Below are 22,243 nucleotides of genomic sequence, written 5' to 3'. Positions count from 1 at the left end.
TTGGGCTCCACAGTCCCCCATGAGAGGGAGAGATTGGGGGTTCAGGAGAGAAGACTGATGGGGAGGAGAGACTGAAACTCCCATCTTATGATGGACTAATTGGCTAGTTCTTTAAAAGCATGAATGCTATGAGTTCATGATCACCTTACAAATTCTGAACCAGTTCCTCCCTATTTGTTAAAATCAAATCTCAAACAGTTGTCCCCTTAGTAGCTTTTTCAACCTTCTGAAAGAAAAAGTTGTCTTCAATGCAATCCAAGAACTTATGGGATAGTCTATGCCCCGCTTTCAAGGCCTTGTTCCAATATGTAGTTGGCTGTTTAAAATCTTCCACAAGTATTGCCTTGCCTGAAGTCCTTAAAACATTACACACCCTCAAGTCCCACACCATGATGGATTTAGCAGTGGATGCTCCTAAAGCTGCCGTAGAGACACACTGTGGGTGGTTGGTGCTGCCTTTAGCGTGGGCCAGACCTGCCCTAGCAGCAGGCCGCTTCCTGGGCTCCCTGCAGCCTTAAGGCCCTCAACATGAGAGTCTTTAAAGGACGATGAGCTCGGCGCTCCGCTCGTCAACCCATACGTAGGGGGCGGAGCTAGCCGTGGGAGAATCACCACGTCCCGCCCCCACGAGCGATGTGAGCGAGCCTGGGCCAATAGGAGCGTGGCTGGGCTAGTACAGCTGGACCGGCCGCCTCGTCACCTTCCCAGTCACCCACCGGCCCAGCGAAGGGACCCGCCGCCATGGCACAGTGAGTCCCGCGCGCCGCTAGGGGAATCGCCCGGCGGCGGGGAGCGGAGCCTCCCCCGAGCGAGCAGCTGGCCCGGCGCTGTGGCCCTGACCGACCGTGCGCTGGGCCGGTGCTCGCGGCGGCGGCGCCCCGGTCCCCCGAATGGCCAGGCGGGCGGGGCGGAAGAGCCTCCTGCACGGCTGCTGTTCTGGCTGGGAAGTGGGGGTGTTGGGGGGGTCGGCGGGGTGGGGTGGAGGGAATTGGAGGGTCGGCGGGGAGAGGGTGGAGGGGAGAGGGTGGGGGTGAGGGGGATTCGGATGCAGAAGGTTGGAGCAGATCAGTGACTTCAGCTTTTTCATCTGCGGATCCCTAAGACATTCCGATTGGGGGTGCGGCCCCCTTTGGAAAACCTGGGCGGGGGAACCCCTGGGCTAGGGGATCCCATGGTCCCGTCTGACCTCAGAGTCGGAGTTTGCTGTTTTTCTTCTTGACGCTGAGAGGACGAGTCCCCTTCTGCCTCGCGCCCCCAAGAAACTAGAACCACCTCGCTCAGACTTCCCATGGCCCATTTCACAGTGATCACTGACATGGGGCACTCGAGGGTAGGACTGAGAAAGGTGGCAGTGAAAAAATTCGCCTTAAGCAACTGCTTTAATGGTGCTCAAACTCCATACTAACACAATAGGGAGGAGATATTAGTAATTCAATTCATGTCGTCCAGCCACATATACAAGGGAGCTGTTGAAGTGAAAGTGGCCAGATAGAAAATACGTGGATATTTTGTTGCCTCTGGCTGAAATTTTCCAATTATTTCACTTTTTTTGTCTTGCTGACTTTATTTAAGAAACATTACTCAACTAGAAACATGCAAGCATATATTGGTAGCGCCTACTGGAAGTCATTAGGTTATAGATGGGCCTGTACAGGGCAAAGAAACTCAAGAACATGAACAGAAAGAGAAAAGGCAGGTTGTGAGTCTGTGCTGGGGAAGTGCTAGTCTCCTGTCTGAAAAGTTGGGTGTTTTAGGATCCTGAGCTTGGTGACAAATCTCTTCCCCTGCCAGTCTTTCCATAGATAGAATATACAGTACAACAGTATTCATTAGCTGCCTCAAAGGCTGGGGGGTTGGGCAAGATGATTCAATACAACTGGATAATCAGGTGAACCATCAAGGTGATGGAAGAGAGAAGATTTCTGGCAGTGTGAAGAGGGGACAGGGCAAGATGACATGTATATGAAGATAAGTTGTGCACAGAAGTCTCTGTATAAAATAGCTCCTCTCTAATCCGCACATTTTGGGGAAGTTGGTGGCTTTGGCAGTTCCTCCCAACTTCTTTCTTCAGTGACCAGTGCAGTAAAGCACAGGATGTTGGGGAAAGAGACCATGATAAACAAGTGGTGCAGTGAGCTGGATTTCTACCAGCTGAAGTGGACTGATGTCCTTTTTCAGAGGCCTGAGGCAAAATCCAGGTGCTACTGAGTGTGAAACCCTGATCTTGTGAAACTGACATATGTGGTATCAATTGCCCGGTCATCCAGAAACAGGGACTCCAGAAACAGGGACGGGGCTGTGTTTCTTCTTGTATAAGCACCTTGTGCTCCATATTAGCTCTCTCTAAATCTATCTCCAGCACTACTTCATTTCCCACCCTCACCTTGCTGAGGCAGTGATGGCAACCTTGAAGAGTCTTTTTGGCCCCTGATGGCAATGCAGCGAAATACAGAAATGCAAAGTGATGTCTGCATGTTCTATTTAATAGTGTCATTGGTTAGGACTTACTCCATCTGACACAGTTTCCCTTCTTGCTTCTCCGCTCCCCCTCCTTCTAATTGCTTTGCATGAGGGGAGGTATTTTCCCCCTCTCTTCCTCCCAGGACCTGTTTGCCTTGGTAGCTGGGATAGGGATCCTGGCAACACAAGCTCATTTGGTATGCCCTGTGGGGAGCTCTGTGTTCACCTCTCTACCAGAATTATCATTCATGTGGGCTCATACTGTATATAGGGTGTTCTGGAGAGTATATAAGAACAGGGAGAGTATATGTACTCTCACCAGCATCATGTTCACAGAACAGTGCAGGAGACCAAAATAGCCTGAGAAGATCATTATTAATGGCAGCTGGAATCTTCCTGACACTGATGTATGCTTCTCTTTTCCAGAGCTGACATTGCTTTGATCGGATTGGCCGTAATGGGTCAGAACCTGATTTTAAACATGAATGACCACGGCTTTGTGGTGAGTGAAGGAACCTGTCAATCCCAAGGGCTGAATCCCTAGTGTGTACGAACAGCAGCTGGGCATTTTAATTTGTGTGGGAGGCAGTGAATAGCGAAAGGAACAGTGGCACGAGTTCAGATTTTCCTTTTTATCACAGCCTTTGTTGCTGCTCATCCTAGGGCATGGCTGCGTTCATCTATGTCCAGCCAGGAATTGAGATCACCCATGAATTGGTTAGACATAATCCATCCTTCAGGAATTGTAATTGCGCTTGGAACATCCCGTTGGTAATGGAACCCAATGCAAAGATGTACAGCTAAGCTGCAGGGGTGTCACTGACATGGATTTTTGGAGGATAGATGCAGAAGAGTAGTGCATAGCGGTGGGGCTAATCGACCATATTGCTTGATACAGACAACATTATGTTGGGAGGTGTCATAGGCAGGGTTTTTTTGCTTTCCCAGGTCTGTGCATTTAACAGGACGGTGTCCAAAGTGGATGCCTTTCTGGCCAATGAGGCCAAAGGAACCAAAGTGATTGGGGCTCATAGCCTGCAGGAGATGGTCTCCAAGCTGAAAAAGCCTCGTCGGATCATCTTGCTGGTGAAGGCTGGAAGTGCAGTGGATGACTTCATCAAAAGTTTGGTGAGGATAGTTTCCTTCCGAGCTGCTATTGGCCCCATATTCTTTGCTTCCCCCAGGGCAGCTCCTCAGTCCCATTATTGCAGAGACAGTCACATGCTGCTAGTTTGGCATTGCTTAAAGGCATTTGCATATGAAAACCTGTGGGGATTAAATCAGTCAGTAGAATGCTTTAAAATACAGGTTTGGTTGGTTGTTACAGAGACATCTCAAAAGATTTTACAGACACTAAGTACTGCCAAGTAGATATGGTGATGTCTCTGCTCTATAGATAGAGAAGACACACATTTAACCCCCCCTTGCTTTAGACTTTGGATTCTATTGTTGAGGAGCTCAGTCTTATGATGAGTCCTTAATAAACCTGGCTTCTAAAAGGCAGGTTCCTTGTGATTGGGGCAGTACCATGTGGAACAGGTTCTGATGAGTTCATTCTGACATTTGAGGGATCCCAACTGCAGGCCTGTTCTGAGTTTTTCCTATATGGATCAAATATAATGCTGATTCATTTCATTTTTTTCTTTTCTGGTTGTAGGTGCCATTGCTGGAAGCTGGAGACATCATAATCGATGGTGGGAATTCTGAATACAGAGACACCACAGTAAGCTTGATACTGCCTTCTAGATGCTGTTCCCTTATGTGAAAGGGATGAAAATACCCTGCCAGCTGAGGCTAGGGCAGGCAGGCCTGCAGCCCCACCTACAGCACCGCCTCTCCACTGAGGCCCTGCCCATACCACGGGGAGGAGCAGCACAATAAGGGGAAGAGCACATGCACCCAAGCCTCCCCAGCCTTGGTAGCAGCAGGAGGGAGGCAGCCATGGCCCAAGCCTCCTCAGCCCCTATAGCAGCGGGAGGGAGGCAGCCCTGGGTCAAGCCTTCCCACTGTCATATGCACTGCTGAGGGGGTTCCTGCTACTGCCTTCCCAGCCACCCTGGAACCTGCCTGAGCCACACTAAGCATTCCATAGCAACCCCATGTGGCAGCTGGATGCAGGAAGGGGAGGGGTCAGCACAGCTCAGCTTTGGGTAGGTACAGCTTTGTTTTGCCTTAGAGACCAGATGCCCATACTTGCCAGTGGTTCTTTCCTCCCAGAAGTGGGTGACCCACTGCTATATACATGGATGTCTTTTACTTTCCTGTTTGGGGAGAATGAAACCAAATCCTCTCTGCAGTGGGAACCCTCTTACCCTTAAAGAGCTGTATTAGGGTTGCTAGTTCCTTACTGAAAGAGCGGACCTGTGAAAGGTGTATGTTTCTGTCCAGAAACATAGCAATAAAAACACTGGCCTCATTAGAGCAAAGCCCCTTTAAAAATGCATCTGTTCTCATCTCTGGTGCTCTAGGGTCTCAAACCTTGTCAAAAAGAGTTGAAGAAGCCAGGAGGCTTATAGCAGAGCCATTGCCTGACAGGAACATGAGGTCATAGACTATATGCTGATGGGCCATATTGGTGTAATTCCATTACCTCTGTATCCCATGAACATGGGAATGGTGCAAGAATAACTCTCTTGAATAAGACTGCTGGGTGCCAAGAGGTGTCAGTGCTGGTACCTGACATGCCTGGAGTCAGTTGTTCTTGTTACCTTGTTCGTGGAACAACAGAGGCCCGTTAAACAAGCTAATGCTAATGCCTTGGCTGTAGCTTATTTCACCTGGGCATCTCATTGCACCTCACAGACATGGATTAATCCTCACAATGCTGCCTCTTTGCCCCAGGAGGTAAGTTACTATTCTCATCCCTGATAAAGAAACCAGGCAGAAAGCTTGGTGACTTGCCCAAAGGCACAGAAGAAACTAGTGTTAGAATTTAACATTCATGAGTTTGATTCCTGGCCCTGAGCTCAGACCACTAGGCCATGCCTCTGTCCTGTGGAGAGAGCATCAGTGTTCATGATGAAGTGTTCTCTTTCTCTCTGTTTAATGGACTCTGGCTTGTTTTGCACACAGCATGTGTCACCTGGCATCTAAGGCTGTTAGCCTTTACAAGCCCCAGGTTCTCATTTGTCAACCTGACATTTTGACTCATGGAGGGCCAAGTCCTTATCTTCTCTCTGCAAGGACCCGTGTCAGTGCAGGAGCAAGAGGAAGTTTCCTGATGTTCAAAATGCAGCCTGTGTGTAAGTTCCTCTTTGATGCCACATACCACCACGACCAAAGCAGAACTGAAAACATGACTTTGAGGCCCAAACAGTGCCATCTTTATCCTGATCCCATGTGCACTTGGAGTAAAACGCAGGATTCACCCTCTTGTTTCAGAAAAGCTTTTGTTGAAAAACATTTCTCTTTCTCCCATTCAGAGGCGCTGTAAAGAACTCCGGGAAAAAGGCATCTTATTCGTAGGCAGCGGTGTTAGTGGGGGAGAGGAAGGAGCCAGGAATGGACCCTCACTCATGCCAGGAGGAGACAAAGAAGCTTGGTAAGTGTCAGCTGTCTCCCTCCCACTTGCTCCTCTTGCGGTCTGGTCATGTAGTAACAAAGTCCCCGCTGGATGTTGGGAGCAGAGAGTACTCACGTGGGAGGGTGTGTACATATCCAGAGACAAATGATGTTTCCTGGGAGCTCAGGACTTGTAAGCCCAGCAGAGGTCATAAGCAGCCCTGGCTGTTCATGGCAATCAATGCTTACTCAATTTTCTTCTCAATGGTGTGCAGGTGGAGGCACCAGCTGTATAGGGTAGAGTCAGGGGAAGAGGAGAATGGGCATCCTGACTTGAGATAACAGAGACCTTTATTTGACTCTTTTGGGACTCAGTGTCAGGTGTGAAATTGCTAGTTATAATATGGGCAGCAAAAGGAGCTGCTGCAGGAATTCAGAGCTCAAAAGAGGCTTAATTTGCTCTTCAGTGTCTCCGAACTGTTATAGAATGCACAAATTCTTACATTCTAACATGGCTCTGAATCCAGCTCCTTCTCCCACATCATAGCAGTGGCTGTTCAGGGATCAGTCCCTGGTGATTTTTCTTGTGTGTCAGGAGAGAGATTTTGTTTTCTGGGCCTATATTTGGCTCAAGGAAAAGACAGCTTGAGAAACTGAAAAGTCCTGTCACTTTGCACCAGTTTTTCGTCTCAGATGATCCCGTTCCAACTTGATAGTGCCAAGCTGGCAACAGCAAGAGTAATCTCTGCTTTTCATTTCATCTTATATCCCTGGATAAATGCTGTTCATATCTTCCACCCCCACCTAGAATGTAGCCCTCTTCTCTTCCTGCACACTATCCTCTGTTTATACTCCTTTCAGGTGACTCCTTTCACCCACTTCTGATTCCGTGTTTTTTCATACCATCTTATCTACTTGGCACAACTTCCCAGTTAACGTTCATTAAGCTTCCTCCCTGTCTCCTTCCAAATCAGCTAAGACGCACATTGTGGTTAATGTGTAGGGTTTCAAGCCAGAGAATTTGGCTTCTATTCAGGCTCTGCCACTGACTCATTGTATGGTCTTGGGCATGACATTTAATTTGTGTCTCTCACCTTCCCCATCAGCAAAATGGAGGGAATAACAGGTGCCATCTTTGAAGTGCATTGATGACCTCCTCTACAAGAAAATATGTAAATGCTCTGCTTGGGCTGTTTGCTATTTCCTGCATGGGGTAGCTAAATCTTGAGCCATTTTCCATTTATCTTAGTTTTAAGGGGGGTATCTGGTAGCTAAGTTCCCTCTCCCCATCCAGCCTGGGGGTGAGTTAGTGGCAGTATGACATGGATACATGTTTCTCTTGCAATGTTTCTGTCTGGCTTCTGAGTTATACCATTCCTCTCCATAGGCCTCACATCAAGGAGATATTTCAAAGCATCGCTGCTAAAGTGAACACAGGGGAACCCTGTTGTGACTGGGCAAGTACCGATTGACACTGATAGACCTTGAAATATGATTAGATCCGTTGCTTGGGTGTTTAGGCCTCTGGAATCTGCGTCTGTGTATGTCAGAAAAGTGGCAAAGATAACCTTTAGCATAGCAGGGCTGGTTTTTGCTTCAGTCCACTGCACCCAGTACAGGTTTGCTGTTCTGTGGTACTTTGCCCTGCACATGCTCTCTGCCCCCATGGACCCACGTCCACAACACTGAAGCCACCGTCACAGATCTTTCCCTTTTTGACAGTCTCATCAGAGACTATAGAAGGGATGAGTTGTAGACAATGAACTCCCTTCTCATCCCAGGTGAGCCGTGTTGCTGAAGTCATGAGGGAAGCTGCCATGCTATATTGGCACATAGAGGTGTAGTGTATCCAGGATGCCCTTCCTCTAGTACTAAACTCACAGAGTCGTGCTAAGCAAGGGGGAGCTGTGAGCAGGTAGTGGAGGCAGCAGTGTGTCTGAAGGCCCCCTGTGATGTGTCTTTGGCAGGTAGGAGAAGAAGGTGCAGGCCACTTTGTGAAGATGGTACACAATGGGATTGAATATGGAGACATGCAGCTGATCTGTGAGGCCTACCACCTGATGAAGGATGTACTGGGCATGGAACACGATGAGATGGCAACAGTGAGTTACAATCTCTTTCCCTCCACCCCCTCTGTTTCAGTTCTGCCCTGAGCCCTAGTGGGTGACATAAGGAGGAAGGAGAAAAATTGTTCTCCTTGGCCTCTGAGGATAGGACAAGAAGCAATAGGCTTAAACTGTAGCAAGGAAGGTTTAGGTTGGACATCAGGAAAAGCTTCCTGCCTGTCAGGGTGGTTAAACACTGGAATAAATTGCCTAGGGAGGTTATGGAATCTCCATCACTGGAGATATTTAAGAGCAGGTTAGACAGACACCTGTCAGGGATGATCTAGGTGGTGCTTGGTCCTGCTGGGAGGGCAGGGACTGGACTTGATGACCTCTTGAGGTCCCTTTCAGTTCTATTGTTCTATGATTCTATGAAGGCCATTAGGATGGAGCATAGCTAATGACTACAATAGAATCCTTTAGCAGATCTTCTGACAGGGCCAGCCAATGGGGCAATGTCTATGGATCCGTCCTAGACCTTGAACACTTTTAGACCATTGAGTCTGATCTTTAATTTTCCCATGTGCCTCCTGCCCTGGGAAAGACTCTGTCTTGGTGGGTTTTGAAGCGTTTCTACTTATTTCTCATTCCTTGACTTGGGCTGAAGAAGTTAATGACCTGCCTCCACATGAGTCAATATTGCAGTTCACAGAGAACCATTAAGAGGATGGAGTTCAATAATGTGGGTAGATAATTCTTAGAGACCTGATCCATCTTGGGATGAGCCATAAATAGTCAAGAGTGCGGTGTCAGGGAATGAGGTGTTTCCACTCCCTGTAAGGCGCAAGATTGTAGCATCAGGCCAGAGTATGCTTGTGTGCTTCCGTTTGGAGGTGGCTGCTTTGCAGCTCCATGCACCAAGAGTAATGGGGACACGTGAGTTCCTCTTCTGAGCTGTTAAGTAGCTGCCAGAAAATGGGCTAAGATCATCCTTGTGTTTGAAGCGTGCCAGTAATTGGGTGTCCCTCTTGCAATCTCATTATTGGTTTCTCCATCAAGGTTTTTGGAGAATGGAATAAGACAGAGCTGGATTCTTTCCTGATTGAAATCACCGCCAACATCTTCAAGTTCAGGGACTCCGATGGCAAACACCTGCTCCCAAAGATCAGGGACAGTGCAGGTCAAAAAGGCACTGGGAAGTGGACAGCCATCTCAGCCCTGGAATACGGAGTTCCTGTCACACTCATTGGTAACTGACTTGTCTGGCTGGCTGGTGGTATTGTCTCTTGTGCTGCTGGTCTAACAGTATGTGGACCACATGGACCACTTAGCAATAGAGGGGATAAGCCTGTGGTGAAGGTGCTTCTGTCCCTGCAGTCTTTGGTCTAACGGTTAAGGTCCTCCGTCCTTTAACAAGAGGGCAAACTTCTCCCTGCTTTTTGCTTATCTTCTGAGGGAGTTCTCACTAATGATTTCTGTCCCCCTTTAACTGTCAACATCTCTTTGCCCCTCACCATGGTATTTGCTACGTCCTTCACTGGTGGTGACTCCATGACAGATCAAGATGTGGGAGAGGGTTTTTAATATCTACCACTCTAGTTTGGTTCTGCTCTGTTCAGTCAGCTATCCTCCCGCCTCCACCTTCTCATACTGAATCATATCACAGCTGTGAAAATGTGTGGAATAAGAAACTCCTATTATGCTAGAGCTTTATAAAAACTTGCATCTTCCAGAAGATGTAGGAATTATTTTTCCACCATCCATGTAACGTTCCCTCCCCCCTTATTTCCAAGTGACAGTTTTAGCAGAGCTTGAGTGAAACAGGGTCGATTTGACTAGATAGGGACCACATTATGGCTTGAAGAGCACTAACCCCAGCTGTCTTTGAAAATGGATTTGAAGCATGTATGTGCAAGAAGCATAGTTGCCATCTGTGTTCCAAGTTGATGGCAGTTCACATGGTTATTCTATGCCATTTGAACAGAATTTTTTTTAACTGCTTTGATTAGCCAAGGGTCTGACCCAAAGCCCATTGAATAGAGTGAGAATCTTTGCAGTGACTTCAGTAGCCTTTTAGTCAGGCCTAAAGTGTGCCTGAAAATAGCTAGCCACATAATAACCTATCTACCACTGATGGTTGTCTCTAGCATAGTGTTTCTGAGCACAGCTGTAAAATTACAGGAGCATTAGGGATGGACATCCAAACTGTTACAGATGTGTTTAAATTCATGCAACAAGCCCTAGTATGGACTTTAACTATGGGAAGTTCCATCTGTTGTCAGAGTTTGCTATGTTTTTCTTGCTCTTTCCCCCTCCATCTCATTTCCCTCCTTTTGGTTTTACTAAGCCCTCTTGTGTTAGAAGATCAATCATATTGATCACTTCCTCTGTGGCCAGCTGAATCCAATTTATTGGAGAAGCTTGGTTGTACTGCAACAAAAAAGACTTTTAGAAAGTAAGGTGCTGAGGCTGCTATTTTCTGAATAATTTATAGATTGTACCAGACCTTTCGTATCTCCAAATTTTTTGTTTACATTTAAAATGTTTTGTATGCCATTGGTTTAGTAAAGTTCCTTTGCTTGGGCTCCTGCTTTTGCAAGGATCAAGGATAGAAACATTTTCCAAATATAATTCTGTCTTGCAGGAGTGGCTTGTGGAATTAATGCTTCAAACAGCCCTTGTGCAAATATTGGACATTCTTAGTGCAGTTGCTACATCTATCTCCTTGCATCAGGGTGACTTGCAATTTTCTTTTTGCAATAGCAGTCATGCTGTCTCCACTGCAAAGCAGAAGGAAACGGGTTGGGCAAGAATGAAAAGGAGTGGCTAGTTCTGATTATGATAAAGTATGATAGCCTACCATGGGGAAGTTCTGTGCAAATCTATGACTCATTCACAGGAGTATGAAAGAAAGGCTTTTCTGTAACTGGAAATTCATTGTGAAGGAAGAAGGAAAGACTTATGTGCTTTCATAGTTATGTCAGTTCCCTGAAAGGTGACTTCAAACGCTGAAAAGTAAAGGAAATTATTTAAATTCCCAGTTTTTTCCCTGAATATCTGTACAGGCTTAAATTACAAATGAATACACTTTAAAGAAACATATCTGTGAGTTAGTTCTGCCTATACTTCTCTGCCAGGACAAGAATTCAGGGTTTTGGCGTCTAGGCAAAGGTTGATGATACTGTTTGCTTCTACAGCACTCTGAGGAATGCAGCTCCCTACTTTGCTTAGTGATGTTGTACAGCTATTGCATGGGCTTCTGAGTGCCAGATAAAAAAAAATTCTCCCCCTATGAAGCAGATTTATTTGTAATGTTTGTCTGCAGCTTTTTTGTGTATGCTGAGGATTTCTTAGAAAAGCATCTCCAATTAATGTGCATCACACTTGGTATTTGTGTAAAAGCTTTTCACTTTCAAAGCGCTTTGCAAGTATTATTTTACTCTTCTAACCCCATGTCTCCCCTAAAATATACTGTATATAAAATTATCTCTGTTTTACTGATGAAGGAAACTGAGGCCAAAAGATTCAAGTTCCTTTCACAAATAAGGAAATATTGATTATTTCTGTCCAGGATTTGTATCATGTAGTAGATACCTTATGTTCGGGGACCTATACATTCAAAGTCGGTTTGGTCAATTTTACAATCATAGGATTTTTAAAATGGTAAATTTCATTATTTCAGATCTTAACATTTGAAATTTCATGGTGTTGGAATTGTAAGGTATTGCTACCCTTACTTCTGCACAGCTGGAGAGCAGCAGCTGCTGGCCAGGAATTCAGCTCTGAAGGCAGAGCTGCCTGTCAGCAGCTGCACAGAAGTAAGGATGGCATGGTATGGTATTGCCACTATTCCCACCCTTACTTGTGTCTGCAGAGCTGGGCCCTTAATCAGCTACCACCACTCTGGCCACCAGCTCTGAAAGCAGCAGTACAGAAGTAAGTGCGACATAGGTATGGTTTTGCCACCCTGACTCGTGCATTGCTGCTGAGGGGGTGCTGTTTTCTGAACTGGACACCCGGCCAACATTACAAACACTTCTCCAGCTGCTCAGTTCTGAAGGCAGTACAGATATAAGGGTGACAATACCATGACCCTCCTAAAATAACCTTGTGATCCTGCTGCAACTCCCTTGTGGATCAGGACCCCCAATTTGAGAAATGCTGCTTTCCCCCATGACATCTATATAGTATAGGGTAAAAGCATACAAAAGGCCATATTTCACAGGAGGACACAAGATTTTCAAGGTCTCTGAGGCATTTTGCATGGCTATGAATTTGGTAGGGCCCTACTGATGTTGTTTTAAGAACTCTCATTCGGACTAAGCAATGCTGCCTCCAAACTGCTCTAGTCAAATGACTATGCTTCTGGCTGATCAATCCGTCCTCCCTGACGTTCAGATAATTCATCCAAAAACCGAAGTAAATGGTGCCCTGGAAGCCAGAGCTCAAGAGTGTGGGCTGTTCCCACTTGATCCATCTCTCTCCTCCTCCACCCCTCACTTTCTGCTATTTTAACATCCTCCCCCCTCTGCATTTCTGCTAGTCCTCCATTGAATATGAGTTTCTGGCTAGATTAGATTGTGGAGACTTTGCCCCACAATATAAATCAGCTGGCAGTGGGTGTTTGATATCAAGTCCTCTTCCTGTAAACCAGGGGTGGGGAACCTAAGGCCCGAGGACCGGATGTGGCCCCTGGCTTGCATGGACCTGACCCCTAAGGCTCAGGACTCCTCCCCTCAGCATTGGGGAGCCTGCACTGATGCTCCAGCCCCCCCGCCGCCACCGTACCGCGAGGTTGGTGCACACAAAATCTACTAGCATGGACCTCCCTAGGCTCTGGTGTGTGAGGGGAATGTGGGAGCATCTTGTTCCTTCTCAGTTGGGGGCCACATCCATGAGAGTTTGTTGTTTTTTTCTTTTTTTGCTTCTCACTTGTGTGACTGATTTTTCTGTGGGTTAGCGGCCTCAACCCAAAAAAAGTTCCTCATCCCTGTTGTAGACAGAGGAAATTCCCTTTGGTGTAGACAGTGGGATTCCTCTGTCATTCCTAAGCCTGGCCTTCCTTACATGGCAGTGTGGTCTGCTGCAGTCATCCCATCTCTATAAACACCTGTTCCATGCCTTGGCTATGTGTGTGATAGGCTAGAAAGACCTCATTGTTTGGCTTGTGCTTGCTAAAATGTCTTCTCTTTCCTTCTCTGGGTAAAGGTGAGGCTGTTTTTGCACGGTGCTTATCTTCCCTCAAGGATGAGAGGGTTCAAGCCAGCAAACGGTTGGATGGGCCCAAAATTACTCCATTCCGTGAGGACAAGAAGGTATTTCTGGAAGATATTCGCAAGGTGAGTCAGGGCTCCTAGCCAGATCTATCCATTAGAATTGCAGGCACAAAGTGAATTTGGATGCCAAGAGACAGGGACTCCAAATGGGTAGAGCCCTGCAAATCTATATATTAGCTTTATATCTGTGGGTATTTGCATCTGCAGATGTCAGTGTGGATATTCACGGCTCATTTTTGCAGATACAGATGTGAATGCAGATATAAATTTTGTATCCACAGGGTTCTACAAATGGGACGTGCTGGTTCTGTTATTGTGCTCTCCCTTTCTCCAGCTATGGATCCTGTTCTTGAGCATCTCCTACCATGTCTTGCCCATTTCTTCCACTCTGTGCCAACTGAGATGCAATAACATAAGGTTAATGGAGAACTTGTTCATGAACCAGAGAAAGATCCCAGTTGGGATGAAGGGTGATACAGGCACAAGACAGGGAACCAGTTGCTCTTCCCAGTCTAGTCACTGACTCTGTGTGATCTTGTGCCTTACATAATCTTTCTATGTTTCCATTTCCCTAGCTGTATAATGGAGATGGAATTTCACTTTCTGCCCACTGCAGAGGCTACATATATTAACACTTAAAAAACACAGTGATCTTCTCAGATGAAATGTGCTACAGAAGTGCCAAATATTTATTTATTGCAGGAAAATCTGGCTGGCAAAAGGTCCAGGGAATAAAAGGAGTAAAAAAGATGTGTGTGTGCATTCAGGGGGAAAACACACACACACGAAAATGATGATATTTTGAGGTTAGCTATCTGAACTGCATAGGAGAGAGATTTGTCAAATATTTATTGACCTGGATCAACTACATTCTTTTGAAGTGTGAGATTGAGAGATTAGATCATCAGATGTAGTAGTTAGGAGTGCTTGGAATCCAGGAAGTGAATTTCTTACATACAACTGGAGTGTTGCTTCTGAGACAAACATTAGTGGGAAGTGTGTGCTCTGCTTGTGGGTCAGATTGTAAAATGTTTCCATCAGAGTTTGTGAAGCGCTTCCCTAAATCTGATTTGCCTCTCTCTAGGCTCTTTATGCCTCCAAGATTATCTCCTATGCTCAAGGCTTCATGCTGCTGAGACAGGCAGCCAAAGAATTTGGCTGGACAATTAACTATGGTGGCATTGCATTGATGTGGAGGGGAGGCTGCATCATCAGAAGGTAAGAGAGCATTTGGGCAGGGAACACTGATTAGAGAGCTGTTTGGCTTAGCTGGTGCCAGACTGATCCACTCAGAGATCTCTGTGGAAGATCTCCTGTATCTTATTTGCTAATATGATACTGGGATGCTGCTACCTACATCAGCACAGGATCTCACTGCAACCAGATGTCAAGTTTATTGGTGCTCAGCCAGTGCTGCTCTTCTTTTCATTTTATTCACTTTGTCCTTTGTCCCTTGGTGCTGGTATTTGGAATTTGATAGAGTTCTGTAAACACTGTGCCTTACTGGCTGCCTCTTAGTACCTTGGGTTTAGCTATTCACAGTTCCCACCACTAATGCCTAATTCCAGATTTGTGTCTGTTCTGTTTAGTGCGTTCCTGGGGAAGATCAAAGATGCTTTTGACCGAAACCCTGATCTCCAGAACCTGTTACTGGACAACTTCTTTAAGAAGGCTGTGGAGGACTGTCAGGTGTGTGTTTTCAAGGAGAGCATAAAGGCAACAATTTACAAACCTAGTATATTCTTGTGCCCTCAAGCACGCCTTCTGTAGTGTGATTAGGTCCAAAAAAAAGAGAGAGCAGAGAAAGAGTCTTTAAAATATCTTCTATATAATACCCTTAATCCAAAAACGCTTTAGGTAATCCTAAAGCGCTTTGGGATTGTGTGTGCACATGTGTGCAAATACAATGTGTACATCTATGAATCACTCATCCACCGCTGAAATGCAGCATCTCCTTCATGGGACATGCCAGGTTTAGCATTACCATCGCGTGCAACATTGAACAGGAAGTGAAACATATTATCATAACTAGTTGAAACTGCATCATCATAACCTTAGTTGAGGCAAAATGTAATTATTCAAATTAGAATTTGTCCTGGTGTTAACTATTGTAAAAATGCCTACAAGAAATCAAGACCTTTCATTTTCATCTAATCAGAAAGATGGAGGTATTATATCTAAATAACAAAGCGTAAATTTGACCGTAATGGGTAAAGTGTACTTCCCTATAATTTTGGCATCCACACGTGTTGAGAGCTGAACTGGACTCTTCCTAGACAATAGGACTTAGAGGTGATTATGTACTACAACTCTTCATAGATTTGCCATAGTGTCAAATGAAACAAACGTCTCTGAGTGTCACAAAGCAGTAATAATACACAGGCAAAGAGATTCAGTTCTTTGTAGCTTTGCCCTTAATTCACATTAATTCATCCTCAGAAACTGACTCATCAGTTTCTAACATGTAACTTATTGACACCCATTCAACCATTTCCTCATCCTGGGATCTCCATTAGTAGCAAACACAAACTCTTAAGTTTGCCACTCTACTTTCATGTGAAATCCTCAGGAGTGCAGCAACTTGGAAAAATTGTAGTCCTAGAAACTTTTTTGTTTTTGTCTGCCAAGGTGCTCATTCTCACCTCTGATCATGCCTTTTGCTTTGGAAGGGGCCTGCTGTGCAGATGGATTACAGTTTCATAGCTAAAAACTCTGCTGTTGCTAGTGTATATAATAGCATAGTACCAACAATGTACTAGGCTCTTAATTCACTAGATCTAGGGCTGTCCTAATAAAAGTATTCTGTTCTAGGCAGGTGATGAGTCCAGTAAGAACTGTAAACACATTAAGCTTTAAAAAAAACAAAGAGTCTGGTAGCACTTTATAGACTAACAAAACATGTAGATGGTATCATGAGCTTTCGTGGGCACAGCCCACTTCTTCAGATGACCGGTCATCTGAAGAAGTGGGCTGTGCCCACGAAAGCTCATGATACCATCTACATGTTTTGTTAGTCTATAAAGTGCTACCAGACTCTTTGTTTTTTTTAAGTTTATCCTATACAGACTAACTCAGCTACCCCCCGAAGCTTGTAAACAGATTGTTTGTCTGGCCAACTAAAAAGTAATTTTGTCATGGCTTGGTTCCATTCACTAAAGCTGAGACTTTAGTGAATGGAACCAAGGATTGTCCACATAACTTTTCTGAAACGATGTGTTGTTCTTATTTTATTCTTCTCTTTGGAAAGTTATTCTCCCTGCATATGTAAAAGAACAGAGTTCCTGCCTGAGTTTTGGATCTGACTGTGTTCATAGTATATGGTTGTGCTTTTACTGTGTTTGTTAATTCTGTCTTGCTGGACAGCACTGTGGACTGCTTTTGTTTATATATACTGACTAGAAAATTTCCCATGATTCCAGATGATTATTGCCAATAGGAGCCTGCCATTAGACTAGAGATCAGTAACCTCTGCTATAGTCCTGCATACCCTGGCTGAGCAGTGATCTGTTTCCTTCCTTCTCTTCTTTCACTACTAGGACTCCTGGCGACGTGTTATCAGCACTGGAGTCCGGATAGGCATTCCTATGCCCTGCTTCACTACAGCACTTTCTTTTTATGATGGATACAGGCATGAAATTCTGCCAGCTAACCTGATTCAGGTAAGCACCTGAGACCTGCGAGGCTGACATTTTCAGCCCAAGCTAAGCCCCACCCCTCAAAAAGCTCATCAGTAGGACATCCTGCCAAAATCCTCTCTTGTATTGCCACATCTTCTGTGCATTACTCCTGGGTTTGCACCCTGCAGTCTTAAATTACTTTACACTTTGATAGCAATATCATGTGCAGTTCTGCTTTATTTTCTAGTTTGAATCTGCTTTTCTGAAGGTTTTGCTGTTGTATAACAGATCACATATACATTCTAAAACAAAAAACAGGACTATGTAGCACTTTTAAGACTAACAAGATGGTTTATTAGGTGATGAGCTTTCGTGGGCCAGACCCACTTCCTCAGATCAAATAGTGGAAGAAAATTGTCACAACCATATATACCAAAGGATACAATTTAAAAAAATGAACACCTATGAAAAGGACAAATCAAATTTCAGAACAGAAGAGGGTGTGGGGGGAGGTAAATGTCTGTGAGCTAATGATATTAGAGGTGATAATTGGGGAAGCTATCTTTGTAATGGGTAAGATAATTAGAGTCTTTATTCAAACTCATATACATTCTAGACATGTTTACTTTATAAGATTTGCCCCAAATCCTATATATTTTAAATGTGTCTCCGATAACTGCATATGAGGTGGTATGTAAGATATCTCAGTAATGTTAGTATTTGACTGTGTTGTTCCCATGTGTTTCATCTTCTAGGCACAGCGTGATTACTTTGGTGCTCATACCTATGAACTATTATCAAAACCAGGGGAATTTATTCATACTAACTGGACAGGTCATGGAGGAAATGTGTCCTCTTCATCCTACAATGCCTAGTGGAATAATTTCATCTGGAAGCTGAGATACTGTAGATCCGAGACATTCCTCTTGCTGGCAACTCTTTACTTACACTGCAATTGGCTAGAGTTTATGTCTGGGCCTTTTTATAATAACTTGTATGTGTATGTCTTGTAAAGAAGGAAAATAAACTCACTTATAAATGTGGGGTGTTTTCTAGATCATGGAGCACATTTAATAGCCCATTCTTATTTTGTATTCTTATATGCAAGCTTTAAGAGCTTCACTAACCATGCAGATAAAGCAGTGATTCCCAACCTTTTTCCCATGGAGGAACCCCTAACATAATTTTTCATATCCCAAGGAACCCCTACCTATGAAAACCGTTTGCTTAGCCAGAAAAAGTTGACAGAGGGAAGCGCAATTCAATTACTGCTAAATTATTGTCAAGAAAATTTATTTGTAAAGAGCTGTTATATATATCTCAGCTTACATTGTAAAAAAAAATTATTTATTTATTCCACAATTTCTCGCGGAACCCCTGACAATGGTCTGCGAAACCCCAGGGTTCCGCAGAACCCTGGTTGGGAAACACTGAGATAAAGAATGACTGAAATGCAACCACCTCACAAGTGGAGGGTAGCAAATCATCAGTGCAAACAAACACTGCACAGTGGTGGAGGGGAAGTAATTAAAGTTCTGTAAGACTGTTAATATCCATTCAGAGCAGGAAAGATCTTGGTTCTAAAGGTGTTATTTTAAATCACTTACACCTTTCTTTAAATTTACCATCTTGAGCTTATGATGTAGTGGGGATTTTGTTCACTGTGGTTTTGCATTCACTGTTTGCTTTGTTGAACTATATGCAATTCCTACTGTCCTATGCTGCTCTGCAGTGACTATGTGTGCATGCATGCACATGCACATATGCCTAGCGGGGGATGGGATCTTTGGGGAAGAACTGAGGGAAGGCAGGTAGGGAATGGTCCAGACTGGCCTGACACCTGAGCTAGATGGAGGGTACAGTCAGGTGACACTTTGCCCAGGAATCTGAACAAAGGAGGAGGCGTGGCAGTCTGGAGGACTGCAAGCTGTTGCTGGGGGTGTGAGTTAGTTTTTCCACTAGCTCAGGGAGAAGGGATTCGAGCTGGGGCTCTGGGCCCCCCATTTCTACAAGATGGATTGTACTGAATGCTCCTGGTTCTTGTAACAGGACGTCTGATCTTCACTGTGACCCTGTGAACCAATAAACCTTCTGTTCTACTTGCTGGCTTAGAGTCACGTCTGGCTGTGGATGGGGCTGCTGGGCCCAGTGACTCCCCCACGCTCCGTGACAGCACTCTTTATATCTTCCTTGGAAAGACAAAGGGATGAACTGATCTAGGATGAATTCAAATCTATGGTTGCAAGAATTCTAAATATTTCAAGGGTGATACTGAAGTCACTAAGCCATCATCCTCCCTTGCTATGCTGGAGGTTAAGATAATGCTTATTTTACAATTTGGTTTTTAAAATCATATTAATGCGCAAATCTTGCTTCTCTGTTTTATATGGTCCTCACTTCCCACTGCTACATATTCTTCAACAGAACTAAGCCTGCAGGTTGGTGGTAGTGCTCAGGTCATGTTAGCACAACCCATTCTTTACTCTGATCCCTGCTAAGTGTTGAAAGCTTTGTGTGGGGCTCTTATAGGCAGGGCTTAACAAATCAGTGAATCTACTCGCCTGTGGTGAGTAGATTTCAGGGGGTTGCCCCATTCACCGGCAACGCACACATGTGCAATGCAGGTCTTGTGCATGCGCAGTGCGGGGCTGGCAAGTAGATTTCGCTGCCGTTTGTCAAGCCCTGCTTATAGGCATATTTTGGCCTTGTTGGTTATTTCTATTCAGGAATGCAATGGCTTACAGCCAAAGGCAACTATCAATTACATGTCACTATGAGTAGTAAGAGATTAGTGTCAAGTGAAAGCATCCTCTTGGCAATGGCAGCCTGCATTTTAAATTCTAGGAATTCAATTGTACAAAACAAGATCTTGCCAGATGAGTTGCAAAACAAGTTAACAGAATGGGTATGACAATCCCATTTGTCAGAAACACCTGGAGCTTTGTGTCCTTTAATTGCCGCTGAAGTGCTGCTCTCAAGCCTACTTCTGCCAGGGAACAATTTTCTAATACTATTTTCCGCGTGGACAGAGGTTTTTTTCAGTTTTTATCTGAAATTCACCTACTCTTACCCATTTAGTCTTAGTACTTGTTAGCAGCTAGAAGCTCCAGGCTGGATTAGAAGTCCCATTTTGCTGGGCATTGTATGAACACAGGGAGAAACAAGCTCTGCTCCAGTTGTATGTTTATAGTGTGAGCTAGGTTAGCCAGATTTGCCTCATGGTTTGTAATCTCATTATAGCTCTGTTGAATCATAGAATACTAGAACTGGAAGGGACCTAGAGAGATCATCAAGTCCAGTCCCCTGCCCTCACAGCAGAACAAAGCACTGTCTAGATCCTAGATTCTCAAACTGGGGGGCATGACGAAATTCCGGGGGGGGGGGGGCACAAGGCGACCCAGCCCCCTCCCCATTACTCCCTCCCCGAAGAAAGAGCCCAGTCCATCCAGTAAAAAAAATTCAGAAAATACCATGTGAAATGTCTGGTATTTTCTGTTTTTCCTGGCTCAGGCATCCACCAGAACATGCACAGCTTGGGCTGGCTGGGAGGGGGGGGGGGGGAATGGAGTGTCCTAGGCAGACTTCAAAATGGCCACCTTAAAAGGGATTAGTGTCAAAGCCTGCTTTGCTTTACTGCTGGAGTACTGGCACCTTTTTTTTTTTTTTTCTTACAGTGGTCCTGGGAATTAAAGAGGTTGCGACTGTTTTTTTGGCCCCGGTCAGTTTTTTTTTTTTTTTTTTTTCTTGCTCAACAAGTTTTGCTGCTATTTTTGGGGGGGTTGGGGAGGTAAAGGTTTCTCAAAAATCAAAAAGTGGGCGTGATACTGAAAAGCTTGGAAACCATGATCTAGATCATCCCTGATGGATGTCTATCACTGGATTAAATTTCTCCAGTGATGGAGATTCCACAGTCTCCCTAAGCAATTTATTCCAGGGTTTAAACACCCTGACAGGAAATTTTTCCTAATGTCCAACCTAATCCTCCCTTGATGCAATTTAAGTTGATTGCTTCTTGTCCTGTCATCAGAGGCCAAGGAGAACAATTTTTCTTCCTCCTTGTAACACTCTTTTAGATACTTGAAAACTGCTATCATGTCCCCTTTCAGGGTAAGTCTACACTGCACGGCTATTTTGGGATACCAGAGGTATCCCAAAATAGTTACCCCGCGTCTTAACTAGCCGCCCGTTATTTTTTGAAATAACGGGCACACTGTTTCGGCAACCCGGTAACCCTCATTCCACGACGGTTAAGGGATGTCTCGAAATAGCGCATTATTTCAAAATTTAGCACTGTAGATGCACCAAATTTCGAAATAGCCTATTTTGAAATTCAATTGCGCATATTGCGTATCTTATTTTGAGTTTAAGGAGCTGTAGATGCACCCTCAGGCTTCTCTTTTCTAAACTAAACAAGCCCAGTTCTTTCAGTCTTCCCTCATAGCTCATGTTTTCTAGGCCTTAAATTTTTGTTACTTTTCTCTGGTTCATTTCCAATTTTTCCACATCTTTCTTGAAATGCGGTGCCCAGAACTGAACACAATACTCCAACTGAGGCCTGATCAGTGCAGAGTGGAGTGGAAGAATGACTTTGTGTCTTGCTCACAACACTCCACTTTGGGGGAAGGAGTGTCAAGTGCTCCTTTGTCTTCCTATTTAATTATCCATTGTTGAATACTGGTGTCTGACATATTCACCAGTGATAAGAGCACAGACCTGTACCAAGAGTTGTACATGCTATTTGGGATACCATAACTCTCACTGTAATCCTACTGAATGATTGAAGACCCATGAAATACCTAAGACAGTGGTTCTTAAATGGTTCTGTGGATCAATTCTCTGTGCTTCAGGTTTTCTTAGGGAACCCACCACTTCAGTTTGATGGCCCATCGATGTCATGATGATGAAGCATCTTCAAGCCTAATACTGTACTTCCTGCTAGTATTGTAGCCATGACTTGCTGTAGATTTTTGCAGAGGCTTCCTTAATCAATTACCTATTTGCAGCCTGCATGGCTGTGGCAACTTCATGTCTTTGCCTTGTGTTTCTTTGGCATAAATCCAGTCTGATTCAAATTTACAGGGGATACCAAATCAGAAGGTGTAGCAAAAAGCACAGCAGAACTCAATATCAGAATGACTAGGAAAGGCCAGATGAGTGAGCGCTATAGGCATAAAAGGGGAAACAGAGCTAATATGTCAAGTTCTTCACCCCGGGAAAAAAAATGTTAACCAAAGATGTAACCAGCTAGTCCCTATGCTCCATCTATTGATGTAAAGAGGATTTATTTTCATTACTTCTCCTTAAAATGGTTCTTCCTCTCTCTTTCAAATCACTGAATGTGCTC

The 22,243-nt window shown here is 44.7% G+C and overlaps 1 protein-coding gene across 2 annotated transcripts; it reads left to right on the top strand.

The window, feature by feature from the left end:
- The first annotated feature begins 606 nt into the window (after positions 1-606).
- PGD (phosphogluconate dehydrogenase) lies at positions 607-17,942 on the top strand. Of its 2 annotated transcripts, none has more exons than XM_075906775.1 (13): positions 607-749; positions 2,887-2,962; positions 3,409-3,588; positions 4,118-4,183; positions 5,883-6,001; positions 7,349-7,422; positions 7,933-8,063; positions 9,066-9,255; positions 13,215-13,345; positions 14,367-14,500; positions 14,872-14,971; positions 16,819-16,941; positions 17,655-17,942. In XM_075906775.1, exons 1-13 carry the CDS (start codon positions 742-744, stop codon positions 17,772-17,774), a joined length of 1,452 nt encoding a protein of 483 aa, XP_075762890.1. In that variant the 5' UTR covers positions 607-741; the 3' UTR covers positions 17,775-17,942. The 2 variants fall into 2 exon arrangements, with proteins under 2 accessions (XP_075762890.1, XP_075762889.1); XM_075906774.1 differs by having other exon boundaries at positions 610-749; positions 7,349-7,418; positions 7,929-8,063.
- The last annotated feature ends 4,301 nt before the right edge of the window (positions 17,943-22,243 follow it).

The sequence above is a fragment of the Pelodiscus sinensis genome, chromosome 23 (assembly GCF_049634645.1).
Source record: "Pelodiscus sinensis isolate JC-2024 chromosome 23, ASM4963464v1, whole genome shotgun sequence".
NCBI classification, from domain to species: domain Eukaryota; kingdom Metazoa; phylum Chordata; order Testudines; family Trionychidae; genus Pelodiscus; species Pelodiscus sinensis.
The sequence above is the reverse complement of the archived record's forward strand: the minus strand, read 5'-3'. Positions and strand labels throughout refer to the sequence as shown.